The 24310-nt window shown below is 42.9% G+C and overlaps 2 protein-coding genes across 3 annotated transcripts in view; one reads left to right on the top strand and one right to left on the bottom strand.

Annotated features, from left to right (window-relative positions):
- Window positions 1-22252, bottom strand: part of LysRS (Lysyl-tRNA synthetase) — a 66528-nt gene extending 44276 nt beyond the window's left edge. Inside the window, exons 1-5 of one of the 2 annotated variants that reach the window (XM_075700483.1) lie at window positions 22077-22252; window positions 14790-14920; window positions 12092-12227; window positions 8879-9138; window positions 490-572 (exon numbers count right to left, since the gene is read on the bottom strand). In XM_075700483.1, the coding sequence (XP_075556598.1) occupies window positions 490-572; window positions 8879-9138; window positions 12092-12227; window positions 14790-14914 (604 nt within the window). In that variant the 5' untranslated portion in view covers window positions 14915-14920; window positions 22077-22252. The remainder of the gene's footprint in view (window positions 1-489; window positions 573-8878; window positions 9139-12091; window positions 12228-14789; window positions 14921-22076) is intronic. The other variant, XM_075700489.1, reaches the window with a different exon arrangement.
- A 118-nt stretch (window positions 22253-22370) lies between these two features.
- On the top strand, window positions 22371-24227 carry AIMP1 (aaRS-interacting multifunctional protein 1). The gene is made up of 2 exons (XM_075700496.1): window positions 22371-23321; window positions 23809-24227. Exons 1-2 carry the CDS (start codon window positions 22509-22511, stop codon window positions 23929-23931), a joined length of 936 nt encoding a protein of 311 aa, XP_075556611.1. The 5' UTR covers window positions 22371-22508; the 3' UTR covers window positions 23932-24227.
- The last annotated feature ends 83 nt before the right edge of the window (window positions 24228-24310 follow it).

The following is a 24310-nucleotide window of genomic DNA, read 5'->3' as shown; positions in this document are numbered from 1 at the left end:
ACTGCAGTTACACTTTTTGTCACTTCACATGCATTTGCAACATGGACTATGTAAAGCTGTACTACATCCAGATGAACAAAGTGGGGGCAGTGCGTGTATCACGATACATTTTGGCCTATGCACAGGGGCTCTAGGAGTGCATTTTGAGTGTGAGGGCAGGAGCCTGGTGGCTCATTTCATTTACATTAACTTTTTTTGGTAATTACGCGACCAACATGCAGTTAGAGAGGGGGGGTCAGTACTGGGAAAGGCAGTGCCCCCCCTACAATGAAACCTGTGGGTGGCATCTCATGCCACCTCCGATTGCGGAGCTACTGCCCGTCATGCACACACGTGTTCACTGGTATCTCTAGCTGTGCCTAGTTATTACAGAAGTTTTCATTTATGGTCTGAATGCAGCAGCAGAACGCGCCTTTTGTTGGCACACTTCATAGAACAAGCAGGTTACATGCCAGTTGCTTGACTAGCATTTAAAACACCTAATCTTACCTGGGTGGCCAACACAACCAAGGATGTCACCTCTCCTGAGTTTGGCATTTACTTTGGCAAACGCTTCTTCTGAACTATAATACCTATCAAAGAGGTAAAACATAACCTATCTTGTAGCATGCACACTGGCAAACATAGATGTATACAACAATGTTACACATTGACCAGTAGGTACCTGTGCAGGGGAGGTATTCTGTAGCAGTCCACCTAGTGGACTGTCCATTTCGGCCACTGCTGATTGACTGAGGCAGCTCGTCACCTCCTTGCTCGTTCAGCTGCATCCAATCAACAGCGGCTGAAATGGACAGTCCACTAGGTGGACTCTTACAGAATACCTCCCCAGAGCACAGCTGACACAACAAAGATGAGGCATACACACGATAAAGAACATTACAGTATGAATGCTGAATCTGTAAATGACGCTTACTGTTGACACAGACTCTGAAGCAAGTAACTAAATGTCATGAATGTACAAAGTGTGCAGTCATTGAAGCCTACCAACAAATAGATGTATTGGCTTCCATTAAGATGACGCTTTCAACCTATAACGTTTTAGATTGATATTATACTATGTAAATGTTACGAGCTATGGGTGTGTAACCCATACCTTGTTACTTCATACCCAACTTCACAGCCTGTAATGACATAAAACCAATCTTAAGTCCAGTGTTTGTCTGGTGTCCTCTCCTATATTGTGCATGTGTCTTTACTAGTTTGCGTGTGTTCTATAAGTGGAGAAGTCAACACAAATGCATACAATGTGTGGAAATCACCAGAAAGCAGCTTGAAAAACGAACATGCTCTGAATGTCCTTATAGCTGCAATTTTTAATCAGCTAAACATAATTCTGCCTGAACAACATGCACAATGTAACTAGCATATTTTTCTTCAATGTGACATGTATATATGCTATAGTGAGTACCTATACAGCAGTGTCAATATTTATTTCCATGACAAATGTGTAAATGATGCTCTGTTTATGGTAACAGGGAGGAAGATGATTAGTATAGAATTAAGCAAGTCCTCATGCTGATATCTGAGTGAACAAAATATTAATAATATTCTTGTATACAATTGTATTTACAGTACTTACAGAATAAAACACATCAATTTAGGGCTAAATAATGCACATACACAAGTCTCAGAATGACCACTACAGATGCTAAATAAACATGTCCTTAACAGTACGATGTGTCACTAAACTGCTTGAATGCTAATCGCATTACTTTAGACAGTCATTGTGAGACAGGCTCTCCTGGAATTAAGGTAAAAGAGTGTGTAATTTTGACTGTCACCACTAATAACAGACCTATTCACACTCCCTTCTAATTCCAGCAGTATTCTTTTCATGCAGACCTTCGTGTGCAATAAACCTCACCGACTACACATAAAACAAAAGTTACAGCAGCCTGCAAATGACAAATTCCATAGTAGCAAAAATGTTTCATCCAAAAACTGCAAAGCACATGAAATCTACACAAACATTAGATGCCCGCCACAGTGTTATACAACATTATGAAAAACAATGTCTGAAAACAATAGGTTGCAGTGACAATGCCTCAATCTACCTGTTAATTAGTAACCACAATGACATATACAACGAAGGTTATGCATTGCTATAACGAAGCACTTGAGGTGTCTCTTCAATTAATCATAAAGGGGTTGAACTGCACTACATTGTTTAGCATACAGTGAAGTGTTTTGTATTAAAGCCCAGATTTTTGTTCCATGAAACACAATACTATAAATATCTGCTCTGCATTGAACACACAATGCCAAACTCGAGTTGTAGTGCTTAGTTGAAGATTCTGCTGAAACTTCTCTGTTGTAACCTTGGGAGGAGTCTGCCAACTTTCCACTGATGTGCATGCAGTTCAAGATGTTCTGTGTATTGCAATGGCAAAAGTGGATACACAGAATTGACTGGTATGCCCTGGTGTTCTCAGCTTCTACAAGCAGCATACAGTATGTGCCCTTGTATATATGTTGTATATCTTTCAACAATGGCCTACAATGCCTCCCATGAAATGTTTAAAAATGCCATGGGTACCAACAGGTATAAAGTCGACGACCAATAATTCGGACTCCACGGGGAACATAAATAAGTCCAACTATTGAACGTCCGAAAAAAAAAAAAAGAATGTACGAGGGTTGATCCAGAAATAAGGTTCCCATCAACTTTAGAAATAGACAACATTGTTTATTCTCACAGAAATTTACATCATTGGAAAGATGAAACATTACTCTATTTTTCTACATAATCGCCATCTTTTTCTATGCATTCTTGTAGACGGTGCTTCAATTTCTGTATCCCAATGTTGTAGAACTCCGCCGCCAAATTCATTGAGGGAGTGTTTCACCTCTTCGACTTTATCGTCGCTCCAAAAGCGTTGGCCACTCAAATGTTATTTTAACTTGGGGAACAAGTGATAATCACTGGGGGCGAGGTCTGGACTCAGGGTGTCTACCAAGTCGACATATCCAAATTCCCTGAGTTTTCAAGGTTTTCCCTGAGTGCCTTTGCACATTTCCCTGAGTGATGCAGAATTATGTTTTATGCGAAGATGGGCTGAAACCATATCGCCTGATGCTGTCACTCTCGAGTAAGCACATGAAAAAAATAAAAAAGCGACTTAATCCAATTTGAATACTAAGGAGTAGTGTTTATTCAAAAAGAGAATAGAAGGCAGGGGTTAGTAAAATGCACAGCAAATAAAGTGTCTTCGAAATAAATTGCAAATGAAGTCGGACATTCACAAATACGAATAAAAAGGAGATGCACATAGAAGCACATATATTCGAATGTGAGCTATTTCTTTCAACTGATAGCAAGCTCAGTGGTATGAGCTTGCCCGAACTCTGTCACAAATGAGGTTCTCTCTCAACCGCTTGTAAGTCAACCTCAACTGTCCTGACATACTCTCAGCCCGCGCACGAAGCCTGAGCGTTGTGTTTCACTGCTCTAAAGAGTTTATTTTGGTTTGGATGAGGGACACCTGCATCTCGGCATCAGCCAAAACTTTGTTTTTTGAGCTCAAGCTCCTTCAAAACGGCGGCAGCAAGCTTCCTTTCCCGTTTATTCCTCAATGCGTACAACATTTCTGTTCTTGTCCTCCTTCTGCCACTCGTTCGCCCCAAGGACCATTTGAAGCATCTTGGTCAGTTGCACAGTCCACGGCCGATATTTAGAACTCCCTAGGCGTCGCGAAAACGTTCGAAAAATCGGCCAGTTGGAAAAAAAATATATGCGTGTCATTTACTGCCCTTAGGGGCTCAAACCGCCACAGGCACGTTCGAAAACGCTCTGAAGGCCTGTCAGTACACATATTAGGCATATCGGCGCTCGTACTGTGACCGGAAATACCGGGTGCACGTGTGTATAATTAAGGAATACATACTGTTTTCCGTGGCAATAGCCCCTTCCCACGCTTGTTATGCTTCACTGCAATACTTTTGCAAATGCTTCACCATGTAACAGTTCTGTACAGAGGCGAAGCTGACTTTCGGGAACCGGCATTATGCAACGCACCGTGTTTTCTAAGTTTTTAAGCCAATCACGAGGACCCCAAAGGCGGAGTCCGTGCCATTGCTGACAGCAGCTAATTCTTTTAATAAAAAACTCGGCACCCAACGGCAAGAAGCTTCATAGCGAACGTCGAAGCTGCTAGGCCTAGCGTTGCCGCAGTGGTGGCAACGGCTGCCAGCGGATCTGCGTGCGAGGAGTGCCGGTTTGAGGTGGCGAAGTAATCAAAACGGCGGCGGTGGTACCTTTGATTATTGCCGTTTCGGACCTGCGGTCACGGCAAAACGTCCGCAAAATCGGACGGCGAAGAGTTCTTGCGTCCGAAATTTCACACGTTCTGATACCTTGACCCTATGGGGTACCTGGCGGTGCCGCGAAGCCGTGCAAATTATCAGGAATCAGGAAAGTCGCTCATTGACTGCACACTGGCAACTCCTCCATCCGATGACAGGGCGTCCAAGTCGATTCATTACGATTCCTGTCTGTTGCTCGAGCCAGCATTACCGCGACTTTCGACCCTTTCAATAAAATTGCCACTAATTTTCCCTGATAGAGGCCCAAATTCCCTGAGTTTTCCCTGACTTTTTCCAGACTACTCAAAATCCCTGAGAATTCCCGGTTTTCCCGGTTGGTAGACACCCTGGGACTGTACGGTGGGTGGGGGATGACAGTCCACCCAAAGTTTGTCAAAAGTTCTTGGGTTTGACGAGAGATGTGAGGTCGGGCGTCGTCGTGAAGCAGAGTTACACTGGCTGCCAGTCGTTTTCACCGGTGGTTCTGGATAGCTCGCCTGAGTTTTCTTAGTGTTGTACAATAACTGTCTGAGTTGTTTGTTGTACCACGCTCCATCAAATCGATCAGCAGCATTCCCTTACGATGCCAAAAAACACTGGCCATGCATGATTTTGCCAGTAGAAGGAGTTTGTTTGAACTTATTTGCGACTGGTGGCTCTGGGTGATGCCACTGTTTCGATTTTTGTTTCGTTTCGGGAGTGAAATGAAACAGCCCCGTTTCATCTCTTTTAACAATGGAGTCTAACAATCCTTCCTTATCTTCTTGACACTTTTGAAGAAACTGGCGAGCACAGTCAAGGTGTTTCTCCTTGTGATCTGATGTCAATAGCCACGGTACTCATCGAGCACAACACTTGTGATACCCCAATTTTTCAGTCAAAGCTCTTTCCACTGTGCTGTAAGAACTCCCAGGAAACTGAGCAACAAGTTCACGGACGATGATCCTCCTGTTTTGAAGCACTTCGCATTTGACCATCTCGATAATCGCCCCCGAAACTGACGGTCTTCCACTCCGTTCATCGTGGACTTCCTTCCTACTAGCACTAAACTCCCTGCACCACTTTCGGATGTGTTGAACGGACATACACTTGTCGCCATACACCTAGGTCAACTGATGAATATCCACGGGTGGAGTCCCTTTGGCGTGCAAAAAGCTAATCACGGAACGAATCTCGCACTTCGTGGGATCAACAATGGGAACCTCCATATCGGACAGCTGCTGAGCCAAGAATGAGCGACACAGTGAAGCGCGGCCGAGGGGAATAGAGAGTGGAGGAACAGCCGCTTGCACCAGCATTGTCAGATTTCACCTAGCACCTTCCCGTGAGGCTGGAGCTCTTTGGGAACCTTATTTCTGGATCAACCCTCGTATCTAAAGAAGACCACATTATTTACATTTTAAGGCCCCTGTGCAAGGAATAATTGGTCGATTCGTTACTGCATGCACGTCCGCTTATCTGCAACCAAGTACGCCTGCATTTCTGCCAGTTAAGTGCTGTCGCTGTACACCGATGCAAGGACTGCAAAGGCTCGAGTCTGCATGTGAAGGCTCTGGAGCACATGGCATATCATCATCCAAGTTAGAGTTGTTCTTTATAGGTGGGAGAACTTGCTCAATTATTTCGTCATCATTCAGTTTGGCAGACGACAACACCGTGCTGTCGACATCTGCAAAGTATTCAAATGTAACAGTGGCAGAGATCAGCACACCACAGCCTAGCAGGTCATCAATGATAACCGCATTTGAGCATGTTGTGGTAGGCAGCAGGTTCAGGCTGTTCAGTTATGGAGTCATTTGGACTGCGACTCAAGACTCATTCCGAGTCATACTGCGAGGGCACCGTTGGTGCCATTTGACGTGGCCTGTTGATAAGTTCATGAGAAAGACTTCTAGGAGCCAGCAGAGCACTGCCTGGAATACAAATTAAACAAGCACAGAATAGCAGAACACTATCTGAAAGGCAAACTCAACGAACAGAATGGCAAGAGCAGGGTATGCACGTAGAAGTGTGGGCCATGTTGGGTTCGACCGGCGGCAGCATGGTGGTCATTTATAGGCGGCGGCGGCGCACGGCCACTTTTCTTTGGTGGCGTGGAACCCGAAACCAAAAATTTAAAAAGCTAATTCACTACATCCTTTTTTGCTAAACTGGTTGAAATTCTGGCCTTTTCATACTAAGGGCTGAGAGGACCAAACAAAGAGGTGTTGAAGGTGAGAGAAATACAAAACGTCTTGTAAGTCTTTTGCTCTTCAGCCATCATATTAAACAAAACAAGAAAATTAGGAACATATCTAAAAGCGTCTATGCTGAGTGTGTTTGTATTTCCCTTTCTCCACGAATATGCAGAGCCTTGCTGTTGCGTCATAGTCACAATTCTGTTCTTTTTTGCTATGCTGCGGTTTATATGAGATATTCTTCCATTGAGCAAAGAGTCAGTGAATTCTTCTGGAATTGCTAAGCCAGCACCGACGTACGTAACTCTCTAGATATATGAACTTTGCTTCGACTTGTTCTGAATTATATTGTGTTTATGCAATATGCTTTACGTAAAAAAAAAAAGAACTGACCTTTTCTATGACCAACTTTTGCTGGGTTCAGCCCTTAAGCGGTCAATTAATATAACGCACATTCCCGACTTGATAATAAGTGAAATCACTTGTTCTGAATATTAATCACCCTTTGCTTATGTAACTTATTTTAAAACATCCTTTTTCCCTGATGAAAGAAGAATCAGAAGACTTTTTTTTTCTGCAGCAGATAAACATTCTTTTTCAGCTGAGGTACGCTACGGCGCGGCAGCAAACAAATTTTCTCAATTTGTTACCTTGTCATCACTAGGTTGAATGAATGAAGTGGGGATTACTAGAAATGCAGGCATAGCTCGAATGCACAATTATTTCCAGGGAAAAAAAAAGTTCTTTTTTACCCTGCACATCAAAACTGTTTTATAGTTCAGTGCAGCTATCGGTGTAAGTTGCATTCAATTTTTTATATGAATGCTACAAAGAAAAAGCACCATGCGGTAGACGTGTAAAAATATTACTTTGTTTTACATGTGGAAATGAAGAAAAACTCCTTTCGAATGCAATGGCCGGAATAATGCGAAAACTTCCAACCGGCATCTTGAACACATCGAGGCCAGAAATTTCTATCTTGGTGCAGGTTGCACCTCTCGCATTGATGCCGCTATCAGACATGTTGCTGATTCTACCCGCAACTACAGTGCCCACGACCCTCAAGCCATGATTCCGACGTTCCGAGGCCACTGTTTCTTCTCGCTGCACCATACTGTGCTTTTGAAGGAGAAGTTTCAGAATCCCATGCGCTGACTTGTGATGACATGTATGCACAGACGCGTGGAGAACAGGGTAACTTTTGTTTGTATTGTGTTGTTCATTACTCCCCTGCTTGACATGATTCTATGCTTGAGACAGGCAAAAGAATTAAACACAACAACAACGCAAAATCTCAAACGAAGCTCGATTGGCTTAAAAAAGAAATCTTTATTCCTACTTAAATGGCGCACCGATCTTCCAGACAAGAAACATCGGTGGTGATAGCAGCACAGCGAGAACAGTCGGCGCCGCCGCGCTGATGTCTCGGCGCACACCTCTACATGTGTGGGGTTGCCAAAATAGTATATGATGATTGCGATGTAGATGCGACCTGTAATTCAGGCAAAAGCCTCCAAAATTGGCATTTGCAGTTCAATCTCTGAGGCGTAGTGCTGCGACCAAGGCAAAGCCTCAGGAATCATCACCTAAACTGTAATCTCTGAGGTCATACTTGATGTCTTGTCGAGGTTGCCAGAGGAGATAATGGTGGCAGAGTCAATGTATGCTACAGCGACAGACGGAGTCAGGATAACTTAGTCTAGAGCTGGCAGCTGTCTGAAATATCGGTCATCTTTACACAGTAAGTCTACGGGGGCCATTGGTGGTGCCGCAAAGCTGTCCGAATTACTGAGCATGTCCGGATTATTGGTGTCCGTTTTATTGGTCGGCGACTTATTTGTTTTCAACACAATCGCATTCTGTACGCTAGACTCGACACACATTACTGATAAGACAAGCATGGGCACAAATAAGATCCCAGAACCATAAAAAAAGATTTCTCAAAAACTTTAATTCCCACAGACAAAGACATGATAAACTGCATTTTTCCGGCACAGCAGCCTGTTGGCCATGCTGCCCCAGACAGATGTACAGACAATAAAAGTTGGCTTCTGTATTGATCTGGATTCACTTTTGTTAATTCAGAGTAATTTACAATGTAATTCAGGGGCCATTTTATTGCCTTTCATACGATGTGCCACTACTCACATCCTCATTGCAGCAATGGGCCACTGTGGCCATTAAGATAATTCTACTGCTATCCCAGCATTTTTGTCTGCAGACAAGTTCTCTTATCCCACTTGGTTCCACTATCTACTATGCATACTTTAGAAAAGTGGTGTGTGCTGAAAGCAATGTGCCTAAATATGTTCAACAAAAGCTATTACTACATACTCACTGCCCCAACCTCAAGACAACAAAAACCAAAAGAGAGAAAAGGGATAAGAGGGGCTCACGAAGCATTAGCCATGACTTGGATCTTGGTGCCCTCGCCACGCAGGTCGTAGAATATGAGCTTGGTGCCAGACTGGCGCTTTGCGTGCACCCGGCCTGCCACTGAGAGACACTCCTCTGTCAGCACCTGGCCTGCCTGCAGGCCACTGTAGCGCTCAACAAACTCGACCAGTGAAATGGACACATTAAACTTGTGAGGATATGGGTCCTCGCCAGCCTCACGCAACTGCGCCACCATTGCTGACCGGATTCGGAAGAACTCCTGCGCAAGAGGTCAAAGCAAATTACACACCATTTCCCACACAGCGGGCAACATTGAAAGCAAGGCAAGTTATACCTCTGTCACACGGCATGTGAAATGTCATTTACACTAAATGAAATTCATACCGAATGTCATTGCGGTCTTGCGTTCCCTGTCTACACAGGTATACGAAATGGCATTCGCAATTGATGCCGATGTTTACTGGCATCAATTGGCAATCGGCATGTATACGCAGTTGGCAATCGACATGTATAATTTCAGGTTGCAATTCACCCTGCGCAAATCGGTGAGGTGGTCTTCCCACGCTTTCAGCAGCGCATGCGTCTCGTCATTGGTCCAGTGCGCTTTTCACTTCTCATTCTCTGCTGACAAACCTGCAGAGTAGGTTTCCATGGTTGATGGATAGGCTTTAGTGTGGTACCACTTTGAAAACAATATGCAGAAAAGGAAAAAGACAGATGAGCGCTTGTCAGTACGGCCGACAAGAGGTGCTAGCGTCCAGTCGGAGACTGGGAACAAGAATATAGCTGCACAAACTACTTCAACTATCGTGCTGTACGTCATAAGATTACTAAAAAGTTTATAACAGCAATTATGACAACCTTTACTCCGATTACATTTAGTTTTAACTTATCTATTTCGTAATTTTTTGCCAAGCCCCTGTCATTGAGATTACATAAGTCGTGCTTGCAGGAGTTCGGGAAACTCATTCAATGGGCGAATGCCATTAGCTGTGAATGTCATTTACTAGGCCCATGTAGAAGCAACAAAAATGGCATTAAGACGTAATCTCATTCGCTGCAAATGACGTTACACGTGCCGTGTGACAGGGGTATTAGTCTGTCTACATGTTGTGCACCCAGGCAGTCTTGACAGTCAGCTAATCTTTTTGGTTTGGCTGGCCTCACTAGGCTCATATCACAAGCATGCTGTAAGCCAAGGCAGCTGAACTTTCCCCACCACAATGGGTTGTTAACAGTGGTGGGCTGGTGAGCTAAGCTGATGGGCACACTGCCACTGCCCGCTGCCTAGACAGTCATGAAATCCATAAAAAACTTGATGCTCCAAACAGCTCACCACAAAGACCACAGACTGCAATGAAATCCGAAATCCAAAACTCACTTAACTCTCCGAGTGCACATCTGATGTAAAGACACACCAGACGCGAACTGACTTCCACACAGTAGTAGTATTACTGAGTTGGCGCATAATGTTGTGGTGCTCTGTTTTCACTACTCTGATTTCCTTTCAAGGCAGTATTGATAGTGTAAACGGATATATATATATTTAGAATATCGGCAGTCATAATGTGTGCAGGTCAACATGAGTTGTGTCGTTGTCACTAATAGTTTATTCTTGGACTAGTGTATGTAAGAAGTGCCAAACAAACAAGAAGCACAACTTCCAACAATGCAGACTTATCCTTTATTAAGAATACGATGTTTGTTGTAAATTGAACTTTCAGCTTTAATTCCACAGTTAAAGAAACATTTTACTTCTCCCATGCTTTCCTTGGCTCCATTGTCTGCAGGCTTCTTATGGTTCTTACTAAAGGCAGAGCCCCTTGATTCCCTCTTCTCACTCATTGCATATTGACACTCTCGACTCTGGCAGCCTTGATATGCCTTGAAGTAGCAAACCAGTCTTATCAGCCGGCTCCTGAGATCACATACTATGTGACGCCTCAAAGTTAAATGGGTCTTTCACATCCACTGACCCCAGAGGCACCCGCCACCTCCGATCAATAAGTGCCCGTACACCATCTCTCCACACTGTATTGCTGTGGAATGTTAGACCCCATCCATCAATCAATCAGACATTTGACTGGCTTAAGCATGCTGCTCAATATGATGAGCATAATATATCGGGTGTTTTTTTTTAGCTGCATTAAATTTTCAGGATTATAGCAATATATATAACAGTGATGTTATTGTTCCCATTTGAGTTGGCAGCCTGTGATTTGAACAGCTATGTTCATAATTAATGCAGTTTAATTAATTAACTTTTGAATAGTTGACCTTTGGCTGCTAGAGCAAAATGAGCAATTTGGAGCCCATCCTTGACATTACCTAGCTGAGTGATGAAATTACCATTAAATAAGCTCTCATGAAAGCTATGTGAACAAATATTTCACCTTCACAGGATTGCTGAAAGCAAAAATGACGAACAAAATAAACACCTATGACATGTCTCTTCCCTTGCACCCTTCAGAACTGCAGCTTGAATGTAACACCTAGCCATATGCAGTTTATCTTTACAAATTGAAAAATGTGTGTAAAGCTGCTAGGTGACAAGCATTATATTACTCCAAGGGGAGCTTGCAGTGTGCCACACGTGTTTCAGAGCTTCTAGAGACTCTGGGAGAGAATGGGAGTGCATGTTTTTCATCAATGGGTCACCTATGCAAAGATGCAAACACACCATACCTTCACATTCAAGGTTCTGTTCCTGAGAAAAGTGGTATTGTCATGACATTTCATCCACTTTCAATGGGCGTCTGAACCAACGACGCTGAAGCATAGTGCTAAGAGACACAATCCATGGGCATTCCCAGAATGTGGCACACTTAATCTATGCTAAAAGTGAACAAAAGTTATGGCTTTTTAAGCAATTCATCGATACATAGAGCTAACCCATCCCATATTGCAAATTCTAATGAAAAGAGGGAAGCAGCACAATGCTTGCCATCCCTTGCAGCTTTCCTAATTGCCGTGAAAGCAGTCTATATATATTTTTGTAGTCCAGTTCTATTTGAGCACTTTCGTTTCTTCCTTATTTGGCTTCTCTTATTTAGACCACATCAAAATTTAGGCTCTTGAGACCACTGAAATGGGTTCATTTCATTCCGTCCATAAAAAGTAATCTGCATGAGAATTTGATAAAGTGCTTAGGTAACCTAACAAACATTTTCACAAACTCCTTCTTTTCCTTGTACACAGCTTAAGGTACTCACATTGGGATCCATTGTCTCCTCATCATTATCATTAGATGCAACATTGTTGGCATTTGAGGCAGCAGCCTTCAGGGCCTCAGCCTTCTCTGCTTTCTCCTTTGCCTTCTGCTCTGCCTTTAGCCTTCGCTTCAGCTCACTGCACACAAAAAAAGCTGCCATGTATCAACTTTAAAAATGCATTTAACAACAAAGCAAGAAGACATACATAAAACATGCTACAACCAAACCAAAGGCCAATAAGAAGCATAGCACAACACTGCAGAATGATGTAAGCTTGGTTACACAGCTGACACAGTCAAATATCAGCAAATATTATTATTCTGCCATTCACAGAGATTACCATTTCACTGCACAGATGTTAGTTTGTGATCCCTTCAGAAGCAAACATTAACACAGAATGGAATGTGCACTGTGCCCTAAAAAGCAGATGAAAAATACACCACAATTTTACTAACGTATAGCTTCACAAACCACACTTATACAGTTGAGTGCCTCTAAAATGAACGCCTCTACAATGAAATGACCAGTATAATGAAGGAATAATTCTGTCCCGGTTGTACTGCGTAACCTTTAGAATAAAGTGACCTGCATAACCAATGATTTTGGAGGCCCCAAGCACTTTGTTATAAAGGCGGACTGTATACAGATTTGAAGTTGACTGCTGCCCAATTTATGAAGCTGGAATTAGTTACCCCACTATTTATTTTATGAAGCTACAGCCCCACGCATAGTATCCGCGTTTAGGCTTCTTTGCTTCTTTGGCTTCTTGCGGGCTTCTTGGGAAGGCTTCTTTCCAGCAGTAACAAAATTTAGGAAAAATAAGGAAGTATTAAACAAATTCGAAGTTTTCATATATGAGCAATGTTTTCCTTAAGACACCTTAAATGCACTCTGTCAGAACCTGATACAAATGCAGAGCAGCAAAACTGCAATGCCACTGAGTAAGTGCATGTCACAGCAAGACACAAAAAAGTGCAGAGATCACAGAGAGCATCATTAGCAATCTACAGGGAACATAAACAAATGTCCCATTACTATGAAATATCACTAATAAAAAAATGCAGCACAGACCTTACTTGTACCTAAATTACAAAATTTCAGATGAAGACCACTAAGTAACTTAACACAATGCATGAAAGCATGTAGAAATGTTTTCTGCGACCCAGGATGACGCCATCAAAGGGGCCCTGAACCACTTTATATCGAAGCCATGAAATGCATTTGAAGTTAGACTATTTCAGAAATAATTTGCCGCAAAAAGTTCTTCAATGTGTTTCGCACAAGCAGAGGTATTGGTAATCAAACATAGTGGTCACGGTGCTTCCGCTCCTTCAATGATTTGCACTGCGAAGGCTACGGCGGAGCGGGTTGTGCCCACAATGCTCCGCCTACTGAACATCACCGTGGCGCGGTCCAAAATTGATTTTGGACGTTCACGTAGACGCGACTATTTCCGATTTTGGTGCCTACAATGCGTTAAATGTGCCAAACACGGCTGTCCTCAGTGAACCACAGTGCGCTCAGACAGTGGATTCACGACACCCCGCGGCGGCCACGGTATCTACGCTACATAGCAGACCGTTGTTACATGCAAATTCAGCGTTTGCTTTGTGCACGACAGGGCTAGGGTGTGCGCTTGTGCTCATATGCTCCTGTCTGGCTGTGCTAAATGGTACGGACTAGCTTTGTCCTGCACCAGCTTGACTGACGGATAGTAGCTGCATCCAACTTGTGCACTTTGAAGCGCTATTCAACAGCTCATTATGAAGCAAAGTCTGCCAAGGCATCTAACCAGGAGTGGCCAGGAGCAAAAGCGTGCTGGCAAGTGTGCGTTTCGTCTGACCTTAAGTTAAGCGTGGTTCGAGGCTAGTTGAGTTTTCAAAACAAGTGCTAGAAATTAGCGAGACTCGACGGCTACGACACCAATAACCAGGTTGGCCAAAACTTAATTCCTCCGAGCGTTAGCAGACGATTGTCGGCTTCTTCCGTAAGTACGTAATTATTATCGAAATTCACAAGCAGACTTTCACTTACTTCAGCCTGTTCATTAAACTGCGTCAATAACTATACACAATAACAGTAGGAAGAAGTACACTGATCCAAACATCCTTCTTGATTAATGTCAGCTATTGGCGAATATGTAGTAACTGCATACAGGAAATCATTATATTACGAAATAAAGAGTCTACAAAGGGCGAGCAGCCGGCTTCTGTTGAAAAGAGAGCGTTTTGGAGAAAAGCGACCTCGCGCTCCGCTTGCGAGATACACGTGCCGCGCACAACTGCAAAACTTGGCCAAAATTTTCACAGTAGCGTGTGCTATCCGTGGACAATGTCTTTTCACGAAGCTCGGGGGTTGGTTCAAGGCCCCTTTAGGCTCCCTCAAGACAGGAGCAGGTGAGCTGTCAGGTACGTATATAAAAAACCACTGCACTTCGTGACATACTATCATATTGGGGGCCACTGATCCAGAGCTGTCTCGTAACAAGAAAAAACAGCACAAAGATGATCAACAACTGCCAACAACAATACAGCAAAATGAGAGAAAAAAAAAGTGAATTTCAAAAGCGGATTAATGCTACGAATGCAGCGTTTCCTACTTTCTAACTGGACAGTAAAGGAAAGTGTGTGTGCAACATTTCTTATCTAGCCTCTATACCTCCAATGTTTAAAGTTGAGGCTGCGAGCCAGTCACCAACCTCACATGGGCCGAAGCAGCCAATGTCCTGGGTTTACATATGCGACATGTGCTAGCAGAAGGAACCATTGGCAGCACCAAGGAACTGTGCCGTCCTAGTGCCTGGCAAAGTGCTTTCAAGGCCATCGTCACCTGGGGGGCATGCCACAACAGAATAAAAGGCTGGCTAAAACTACGCCCCTACAGCAGAGCTGATGATCCTTGCACCTTGGTGAACATATGATAACAGCACACAATGCTGCTTGACCAAGGTATGAGCACACAGCCTGAATTTGTGGGTGGCATGCTATGTTGTAGCTGTTCGTGCATGATACTAGTTTATGAGAGGGACAAATTGTCATTGACCTGAAAGTAGCACAAAGCTACAAAAGAAACTGACAGAAGTTCCTTACAACCCTTTGCAGCGGAACTTGTTCTGGCACAGTGATCAAACACGGGGCCAACACCATTCTGGGTTAGCCACTTACCACCTGAGCTAACCAGGAGGCCAGCAGGTGGCAGCATGAGGCCCAATTAATAATTTGAGAAGCAAGAACACTGCATATAGCAGATCAGTTCAGTGGAAAGGAAGCTTTATACAAAGATCTCCCATGTCGCAGTATTAAGCACTCATCACAGCAAGGTGAAATGTCTTCACAGTGTAAAAAGAAATGCTCCTGATCAGGTTATGAACACTATATATAAATTAGATGCAGTGGTGCCACTAGTTGGGGGGGGGGGCAGAAATCCACCTCAGGAGCAGTGCCTGAGGAGGGGGGGGAGTGCATCTGGACAGTGAAAGCAATAGGGGGGGGAAGGGGTGAAAGGGCAACGAATTATTCACACACACAAAAAAAGAAGAAAGGAGCTGGACCTGGGCACCTTTCGTTGAGTGGAACGGTGGCCCTATGCATTGACCACAGAAAAAAAGAAAGAAGGGAAATTTGTAAGAGGGTGCCCTTAGCAAAGGTTAATGATTTAGGGTGCTAGAAACGCATTGAAATTAAATATACATTAGGGACACTGCCCTAGAGAGGTACATAAAATATTTCGCACACACCTGCGTACCACTTGTTGTAACTGTAAAAGTACTTCCCCACCAAGGCCGACTGCGCTGGCAGACAGTGCAAGATTAGCATAAATTTGTGTGTTCATTTTTTTTATGAAAGCATCTTTACAGCGCCACACATTGCCACACATTCTACTAATACTGCATTCTTCACCTATTCGCCTTCTGTTTTTGGATCGTCTTCATTTTCCTTTCCTTTCAAGTTTTCTCCTTCCAAGGTGCTTCTTTCAACTTCACTTCAAAAACGCGGATAATCTGTTGTATATACCAACACGGTTACATACGCAATGTGCACTGCAATGTGGTTTTGCATACACTGTGCATACATATGCCCATAAACACATCACTGCAGGTCTTTCTACATGCTCAAAGCTTGCATGTATGAGATGAATCCGAAGTGTCTCCTGCAAAGACAGCATGTCAAGAGGCACGCATCCAGCTTCTGCTACTATTTCTAAGTGGGACAACCCCTTCAGAAGGCTAAGACATACTCAAAGACAGTTGTCTCATGACGCCTTAAGCTTTCGCTTGCTTGTAGCAGACTATTTGTACAAGAATATTTCTATAATCAGCGCCAAACTAGCTCTGGTCTACCTCTGGGCAGGCCATTGGAAGCATACACACACTTTAACGGATGGCTCTTCAACTCAACGTCGTTCATCATGCCGACTTTTTGTGCCCTCTACAGGACAATTCCTGTTTTGTATTGAGTGACCAACATCATCTACATCAACTAAGCGATATGGCATTAACCCTTCCAGGCACTGTGTACACAACTGTGTATGCCACGATAGTGCATCAACAGCAAAAGCATTGATGACAGTAATGATACTTAAAATGTGCCGCATATGTATTGGAACTCTTCTGACTGGAATTGTGCTGCAAGTTTGAATAATAGGTGCAGAACCTTTTAGTAAAATAAGTGGGAAGGTAAACGGTTGTGTTTTTGATCAGTGTGGGTATGTAGTATACAGTGGGTTCACTTCTTTCATTGTTTTTCACAGTGTGTTGCACCAAGCATAATTTTCAAGTACTTGGACAGGTGCTTTTCAAGCCTTCTAGACATGAAATAATTGATGTTCTCATATCTAATGTTCCTGTAGTAAGTTGTCGCAAGGAGTCCACATTCTGTAAACTTGACAAAACTCGCTAAACAATGAAAATTCTTAATCTATTCTGCAACTCAACACTTTCTATGTTTCTCAAGATGCAAGCAATGTGGCGAAAGTAAGTTTCCAGTCAACAAAATTAAATGGTGCCCAAGAGAGTTAAGAAAGCCCTTATGCATGTACTTCGACAGCAGCCGCCAAGTATCCACGGATTCAAAAGCGGCCCTACAAGGTATGTGGAACAGGCACAAGCGATGTAACAACCAAACCTGCAGCCTGTGACAATGTCTCTCTTCACAACAGGGCCAACATTGTTAGGCATTGCTTCACCTTTTAGTGGATACCTGGCCCTTCCGGTATTTCGGGAAACGAAAAAGTGCCTGAAGCTACCCAAAAGGGGCTGGAATCCCGAAATTTTAGAATATATTTTACAAAAGCCAGCACTTCAAATATAGCAATATATATATATATATATATATATATATATATATATATATATATATATATATATATATATATATATATATAATAAAAAAATAAAAATATAAAATAAAAGGGCTCATGAAGAAAAAGATCGCCTCTAGAATCTGCCGCTTCACCAAGATCACTTCCTGTGATTGAGTAACACCCGAGTAACATCAAGAATTGCACAACCACTTCCTTGACACTTCGAGGCATTGAACCATCAGCTGCGACTGAACTAGCACTCCCGAACAATTATCTGTATTGCATAGGGCATACGACTGGTCCCTACTGTGATAACAGTGGCAGCTTAACAGTGGAGCACATATTACTCGAATATTCCAGCGTACTGTGATGAGAGACATTTTTTTGAACACCAAATGGATATGATTTGTCACAATTCGCTAATGTTACCTAGCATCTTAGGTCCAATGCCTGGCCTTTCAAAACAGCGGTGGGCCTACGGATTTATTGTTCCAAATTGTTTATTGATTTATTGTTATAAATTTTTAAAAAATACCTACAGAAATTGATCTTCTTGCAAAGCTTGAAAGATTCACTATATGACATAGAAAAACTTGAATTCACCCACTGTCTCACCTGTAAATATCATTATCAGGTTCACTCATCCACTTCATATTTATGTTTCTTTCTCTTTTTTTTTTGCACTCTTCTATAATATCTTTTAATTCCCTACCCGCTCCCTGTACAGAGTGGCATGTCAACATTGGTTGTATCATCATCGTCAGCATATATTTATGTCTACTGCAGGACAAAGGCCTCTCCTAGCCATCTCCAATTACCCACATCTTGCGCTAGCCAATTCCAACTTGTTCCTGCAATTTTCCTAATTTCATCACCCACCGAATTTTCTGCTATCGTTGACTGTACTTCCCTTTCCTTGGCACCCATTCTGTTACTATAATGGTCCACCACATGGCCTGCCCAGCTCCATTTCTTTCTCTTAATCTCAACTATAATATCAGTTGTCCCTGTTTGCTCTCTGATCCACACTGCTCTCTTTCTGTCTCTTAACGTTGCACCTATAGTCAGTGTTCTGTCCCTTGCTCACTTTAGCCACCTAACATTCATTGTTAAATCACTCCTTGCACGATACTTAGCTTGTTCTCCAGCTTCCTTGTTAAGCTCCAAATTTCTGCCCCTTATGTTAGCACCACTGAGCTCCCAGTCAGGATTTGGTAATGCCTGCAATATGCACTCCAACCCATTTTTGTTCTTCTGTAAGTTTCCTTCACATGGTCAGGGCACCCTGTTAGTAATTGACCTAGATAAACATACTCCTGTAGACTCCAGAGGCTGACTGGCAATCATGAATTCTTGTTCCCTTGCCAGGCTACTGAAGATTACGCCACTCACAAGATTATGCAATGCCACTCTTACACTTTTCTTTGTTGCAATTCATCCCCAGTGTTACTGAACAGAACAGTGTCATCAGCGAACTGAAGGTTGTCAAGATATTCACCGTTGATCTTGACTCCTAAGCCTTCCCAGTTTAATAGGTGGAATACTTCTAAGCATGCAGTGACTAGCACTGGAGAGATTGCGTCTCTTTGACTGACCCTTTTCTTATTAGGTAATTTTCTACTTATGGAGAAACAAGGTAGCTATGGAATCTTTGTAGATGTTTCCCACGATATTCATGTATGCCTCCTGTACTTCTTCATTACATAATGCCTCTATGACTGGTGGTATCTCTACTAAATGCCTTTTCATAATCTATGAAAGCCATATAGAGGTTGATTGTACTCCACAGATTTCTTGATTACCTGATTGATGATAAGGATGTGATACATTGTAGAATATCCCTTCCTGAAACCAGCCTGTTCTCCTAGTTGACTTAAGTCAAGTGTTGCCCTGATTCTATAGGAAATTATCTTGCTGAATATTTTATACAGTACTTAATGGGGCCGACAATTCTTCAATTATTTCATGTCTCCCTTCTTATGAATTCTCAATGCACTTGTCTTTCCATGTTAAGGACATTACTCAGGGAAGAATGCTCCCAGGTAAAGCATTGCACAAGCACATAGTTTGTCTTTCCCTCAGGCTTTTCAAGAGCTAATTGTTGTATAAGGCATGATTTGAAGGAATGTGTATAGCCCTGTACAGGAGACTCCATTGCTCCCTTGGAGCATTTTTCCTCTTTTCATCTGATTAATGCCCCTTCATTTCAGTTATGTTTGGTTTAATACTTACATGTGATTTGTTGCACTTTCAGCAACTTAGTGAGAACTGCACACAAGGGCAACCATGGGGGAAGCACAAGCCTTTGTGGCCATTTTCACTCACGAGTGGATTTGTGTACATTTTCCCTCACTTGTCTGTAGCACTTAACTGCCGCTTCCTATTTTTTTTAGGGAGGGCTTAAGATTATTTGGTCTTTTGTCGCTTATAAAAATAATTATTTATTCATATTATTGATGTCAAAGGTCTTGTTACCAGTAGCGTTTTCAAGTGGCAATAGCACATTATATTAAATGTACACACCCTGTCAGAAATGCAAAGAGCAGTCTAAAAGTGATGCCATCATCATTTAATACAAGGCTGTGTGTTAATAAGTGACTGAATTGTATTGAATTCTGGGGTTTTACGTTCCACAACCACTATTTGATTATGAGGCACACCGTAGTGGGGGACTCTGGATTAATGTCAACCACCACCAGGGGACCTTTAACGTGCCCCCATTAGTGGATTTCAGTTCTGCTCATTTCAGGAACGTTTTCAGTAACTTGTACATGAGGAATGTTGAAACAAAATGGAGGAAGTGAGCCAGAAAATTGTCATGCAAATATTTGTACGACAGCACAGAAGCAAGCCAAGAAACAATGGTTAAGAAAAAGGTTAAAGAAACAGAGAGGGGTATGTGGAAAACAGGGATGCAGACAAAATCGGCACTGGGAACATACAGAACTTTCAAGCAGGAAATTGCCAAAGAAAATATCTATGATAATTTTAGGGAAAACTCTTTGTTGTTTGAAGCCAGGACAGGAGTATTGCAGACTAAGATGCACCAAGTCAAGTACCAAGGGATAGACACGTCATGCAGTGCATGTGGAGAGGAAGAGGAAACAGCTGAACACCTGATACTTTTCTGTAAAGGGCTTCACCCTAGAGTTCAAAGCAACAGAGAGGACTTTGTCAAAGCATTGGGGTTTAGGGACAGTGGAGGAAAAATAGACTTTACGCGGGTAGAAATAACCAAACAGAGATGATCTGATTGGCGGCTAAAATTAAGGCAGGAGTGAAATTTCCCCCTCCACTAAGTACAAGATATATTATTAGTCACAGCTAAGTGGCATGTGCCACCACCATATTTTTCAGCCTTATCCATCAATCCATTCATCTATCCAACGCAAGTAATAAGAGATGACAATCAGTTGATAACCACCTTTACTTAAATGTTATCAGCATAATGAACCACACTCTAAAATATCCATGAAAATTTTAGATATACAAATGTCTTCCACTGAATCTCCCTTATGACTTCGGCTATTTTGGTGCATGCACCACCGCTTATTTGAGATTTATCTCTATTTTTTCTTATTAGTTTGGTTATGGCTGAGTGGTTGTTGGCCTTGTTTCATCTGGCTGCTGCAGACTTTTGTAACTTTGCCGATGCTCCCGCCGGTAACAGCGATAATAAAATAAAATAAAACAGCTAGAAACTGCTTGCATACTTATATTAGTGCCCCACTGAATAAAATCTTCAACTACAGAAATGATTGAACTTTATACAGAATATGATGAAATATGTGCAAAATAACCATCAGGCTGTTCTCAACTTCACTGCCGTGCAGGCAGTGAAGTTCATTATAGAGCATTCATTCTAGACCTGATTCTAGAGTAGCAAAAAAAAAAAAAATTACTTATACACATAATTGCACACTCTATGTAAAACGCTATATATATATATATATATATATATATATATATATATATATATATATATATACACACACACACACACACACGCACACGCAATGATTTTTAGTATTTTTATTGATTCCATTAATATAGGCCGTTTCACACCCAAGTGCGTAAGTAGAGAAATGAAACAAAAACGTCAAGGTAAGATGCTGCTACCACAGTGAACAGGCTGTGATCCTCGTGTATGTTCAACAACTCGCGCTAATGTACGTACAAGGTACAGCTCCAGGCGCACACAGCGATCGGTTTGAGTTTTCTGCTACAGAATGCGCCCATAATGTGTATACTAGCAAGCAAACGGCGAGCCAGTAGCAATATCGTAAGGATTTATATATTCACAGCTTTGCGCTTCGACATGCTGCTATGCCACTACAGCTTCTCGGCGCTCGTCAGGAGCAACAAGCGACGAGAAATGAAATGACATCAGCCGCTTCCTTATAAAAGCTTTATACTTATGCATTGCCAGGAATATAACGCCGGGTAGGAGTACTCGCTAAGGTAAAGCAATCGTCCCTCTAAAGTAACGCCATCAGCACTTCCCACAATGGAGCGTGGCTATCCCACCGTGCACGTGGACATGAACCACCGCCACCCGTATTCAAGGCGAACATAACGTTACAGCTAGGAAATAGCAGGCTAATCAACTGTTATCTAGATGTGTAAATGAAAGGTAGCCTGTTAGCCACGTGAATAATTTCAAAATCGCTAGAAAGTTACTCACTTTTTGCTTAATTTCTCGCCGGCGTCTGCCATTTTCGAACTTGAGTTGTGTTGCGATAGCGATGGCTATGTCAATGTGCCCAATAGCGCAGCAACTATTTTTTTTTTTGTCCTGAAGTTGCAAATAACGTCGAAATTATGTGGCGTGAGGCAACAATTTAAGGACTGTAGACGAAATGATGAGCAAAAGTACTGAGCACTATACCGAGCGAGTCAATGGTATGCTTGGACAGCGCTTTGCTTGGCGATAGCAGCGCTACTGGCATCGCATGTGCGGGCACACTCGATGCTTCCGCTTCCGGTTTGTATAACGTGGTTGCGGTAAAGTGATCTTGACGATTTTTGCCGCGTTTGCGAGCTTACCTCAATTTCGTCAGGCATTATCGACTGTCGCTTTTTTCCCATTCGTTACTCTTGCCTGCAGTTCTTCAAGATGATCGTTGATAACGCGCTCGCGCGGGTGATGAGCAGGGCCAAGCAGGCAGACGAATTGCTCGCTTTGCTCACTGCTCAGCTGGAATCTTTGCGTGCTGCTAGAACAGAGCGATATGTTCAAGCTGAATGTGCCCGCTTACGAAGCGAAAACGAAAAGCTCCGCCAAGATGTCGAAGCATGGAAAAATCGCCTCGATGCAGCCGAAGCTGGCAACGTTATCGCGCCAGTAGGTGTTTCCGCGCAACTAGCGAAACCTGAGCAGCCAGCTCAAGCAAATAACGCTAGGCCAGCTGCACGAGCCGTTTCGCAGAAGCCTGGCGACGCTGGTGCCGGCGATCAGCCCAAAAAACGCGCTGGGCCCGCTGTAGACGCTAAAGCACCCCCGGCAAAAAAAGCGGATGCTAAGAAAAAACTGGAAGACAACGATGACTCTAAACCAGTGGATGTGAGCCGACTTGACCTGCGTGTGGGAAGAATCGTGAGCGCAGTCAAGCACCCTGACGCCGACTCGCTATATGTTGAACAGGTTGACGTAGGTGAGGGAAAACCTCGTACAGTTGTCTCGGGACTGGTAAAATTTGTGCCGCTGGACAAGATGCAGAACCGCATGGCTGTACTTCTGTGCAATCTGAAGCCTGCCAAGATGCGTGGTGTCACATCGGAAGCCATGGTCATGTGTGCGAGTACTCCAGAGAAAGTTGAAATTCTGACTCCTCCTCCAGGTGCTCAACCAGGCGATCGTGTTGTCTGCGACGGTTATCCAGGCCAGCCAGACGCACAGCTGAACCCCAAGAAGAAAATTTTTGAGCAGGTATTGCACCAACTGGTGTTCTGCATACGAGTGGCATTGATTTCGCTCATCCCGCAAATGCTGGGATACGTTCGAGGCCTCAACTTGTAGAGGCCCTTTACGTGAATGTGCCAGAATGAATTTCTTGAATATATTGAACGAAAGTATCAGTTGTAGCGACACGAAATCATTACTAGCGGTACATGTTCATCTGATGTGTGCTAGCGTAAGTGTGGTATGTATAAAGCTGCTATGTTTTAAGCCAGCTTTACTACCATTCACAAGCATTGCGTAGTGGATAACAGGTGAAAGTGAGGAGTAGCTTTTTGCCCGAACCCACAAGTAGTACGTTTTCAGCTGTTTTCGGAAAACTAGTCTTGTAGACGTACATCTTAGAATATAGTGGTGCATGTTTCAGCTCAAGGCATTGCTTCAGTATTAGTATGCCGTCATTCACCCTCCTGTTTCTCTTTAAGTGTGTCCTTCAAGAATTCATCTTTCTTTGCAGGTGGCCCCCGATCTCAAGACTGACGGTGAAAAAAGGGCAACTTACAAAGGCCAACAATGGCTTGTTACTGGCCGTCAGGGCCATGTGACTGCAGAGACATTATGCAATGTCCAGATTAAGTAGTTTACTCGTATGAGCGGCAGTATGAGGTGTGCTTATGATGAAAATAAGCAGAACAAGTGGTAACTCTTGTTGCTAAATACCAAAAGTGTACTGACAAGTTAAACTACACATTTGCAAAATTGCATCATGCACATTGCTAGGTTAATGAAAACTGTGTGGTATATGCAGAATACAGCAAGTACTATACACATGAAGTTACATTAGTGTGCTTTTGTCATAAGTTATACGGAATGTATCTGGTTCTTTGTCAATCTCATAGTTCTTTAAGTCTTCTAATAAACTTTTTTGAAGTAGAACCTTGTGGTGATATTATGCTGCAATTACTTACTTGCGAAGACATGTTTCACAGAATATTGCTGCCTTGCAACAAGTTTTAATT

Source organism: Dermacentor variabilis, chromosome 1 (genome assembly GCF_050947875.1).
Source record: "Dermacentor variabilis isolate Ectoservices chromosome 1, ASM5094787v1, whole genome shotgun sequence".
Classification (NCBI taxonomy): Eukaryota; Metazoa; Arthropoda; class Arachnida; order Ixodida; family Ixodidae; genus Dermacentor; species Dermacentor variabilis.
The sequence above is the reverse complement of the archived record's forward strand: the minus strand, read 5'-3'. Positions and strand labels throughout refer to the sequence as shown.

Excerpts from the sequence above, each read along its gene's own strand:
- AIMP1 (XM_075700496.1), top strand. The coding sequence starts at position 22,509 with ATGATCGTTGATAACGCGCTCGCGCGGGTGATGAGCAGGGCCAAGCAG. Across the intron at positions 23,322-23,808 it reads AGAAGAAAATTTTTGAGCAG|GTGGCCCCCGATCTCAAGAC; the intron begins GTATTGCACCAA and ends CTTTCTTTGCAG.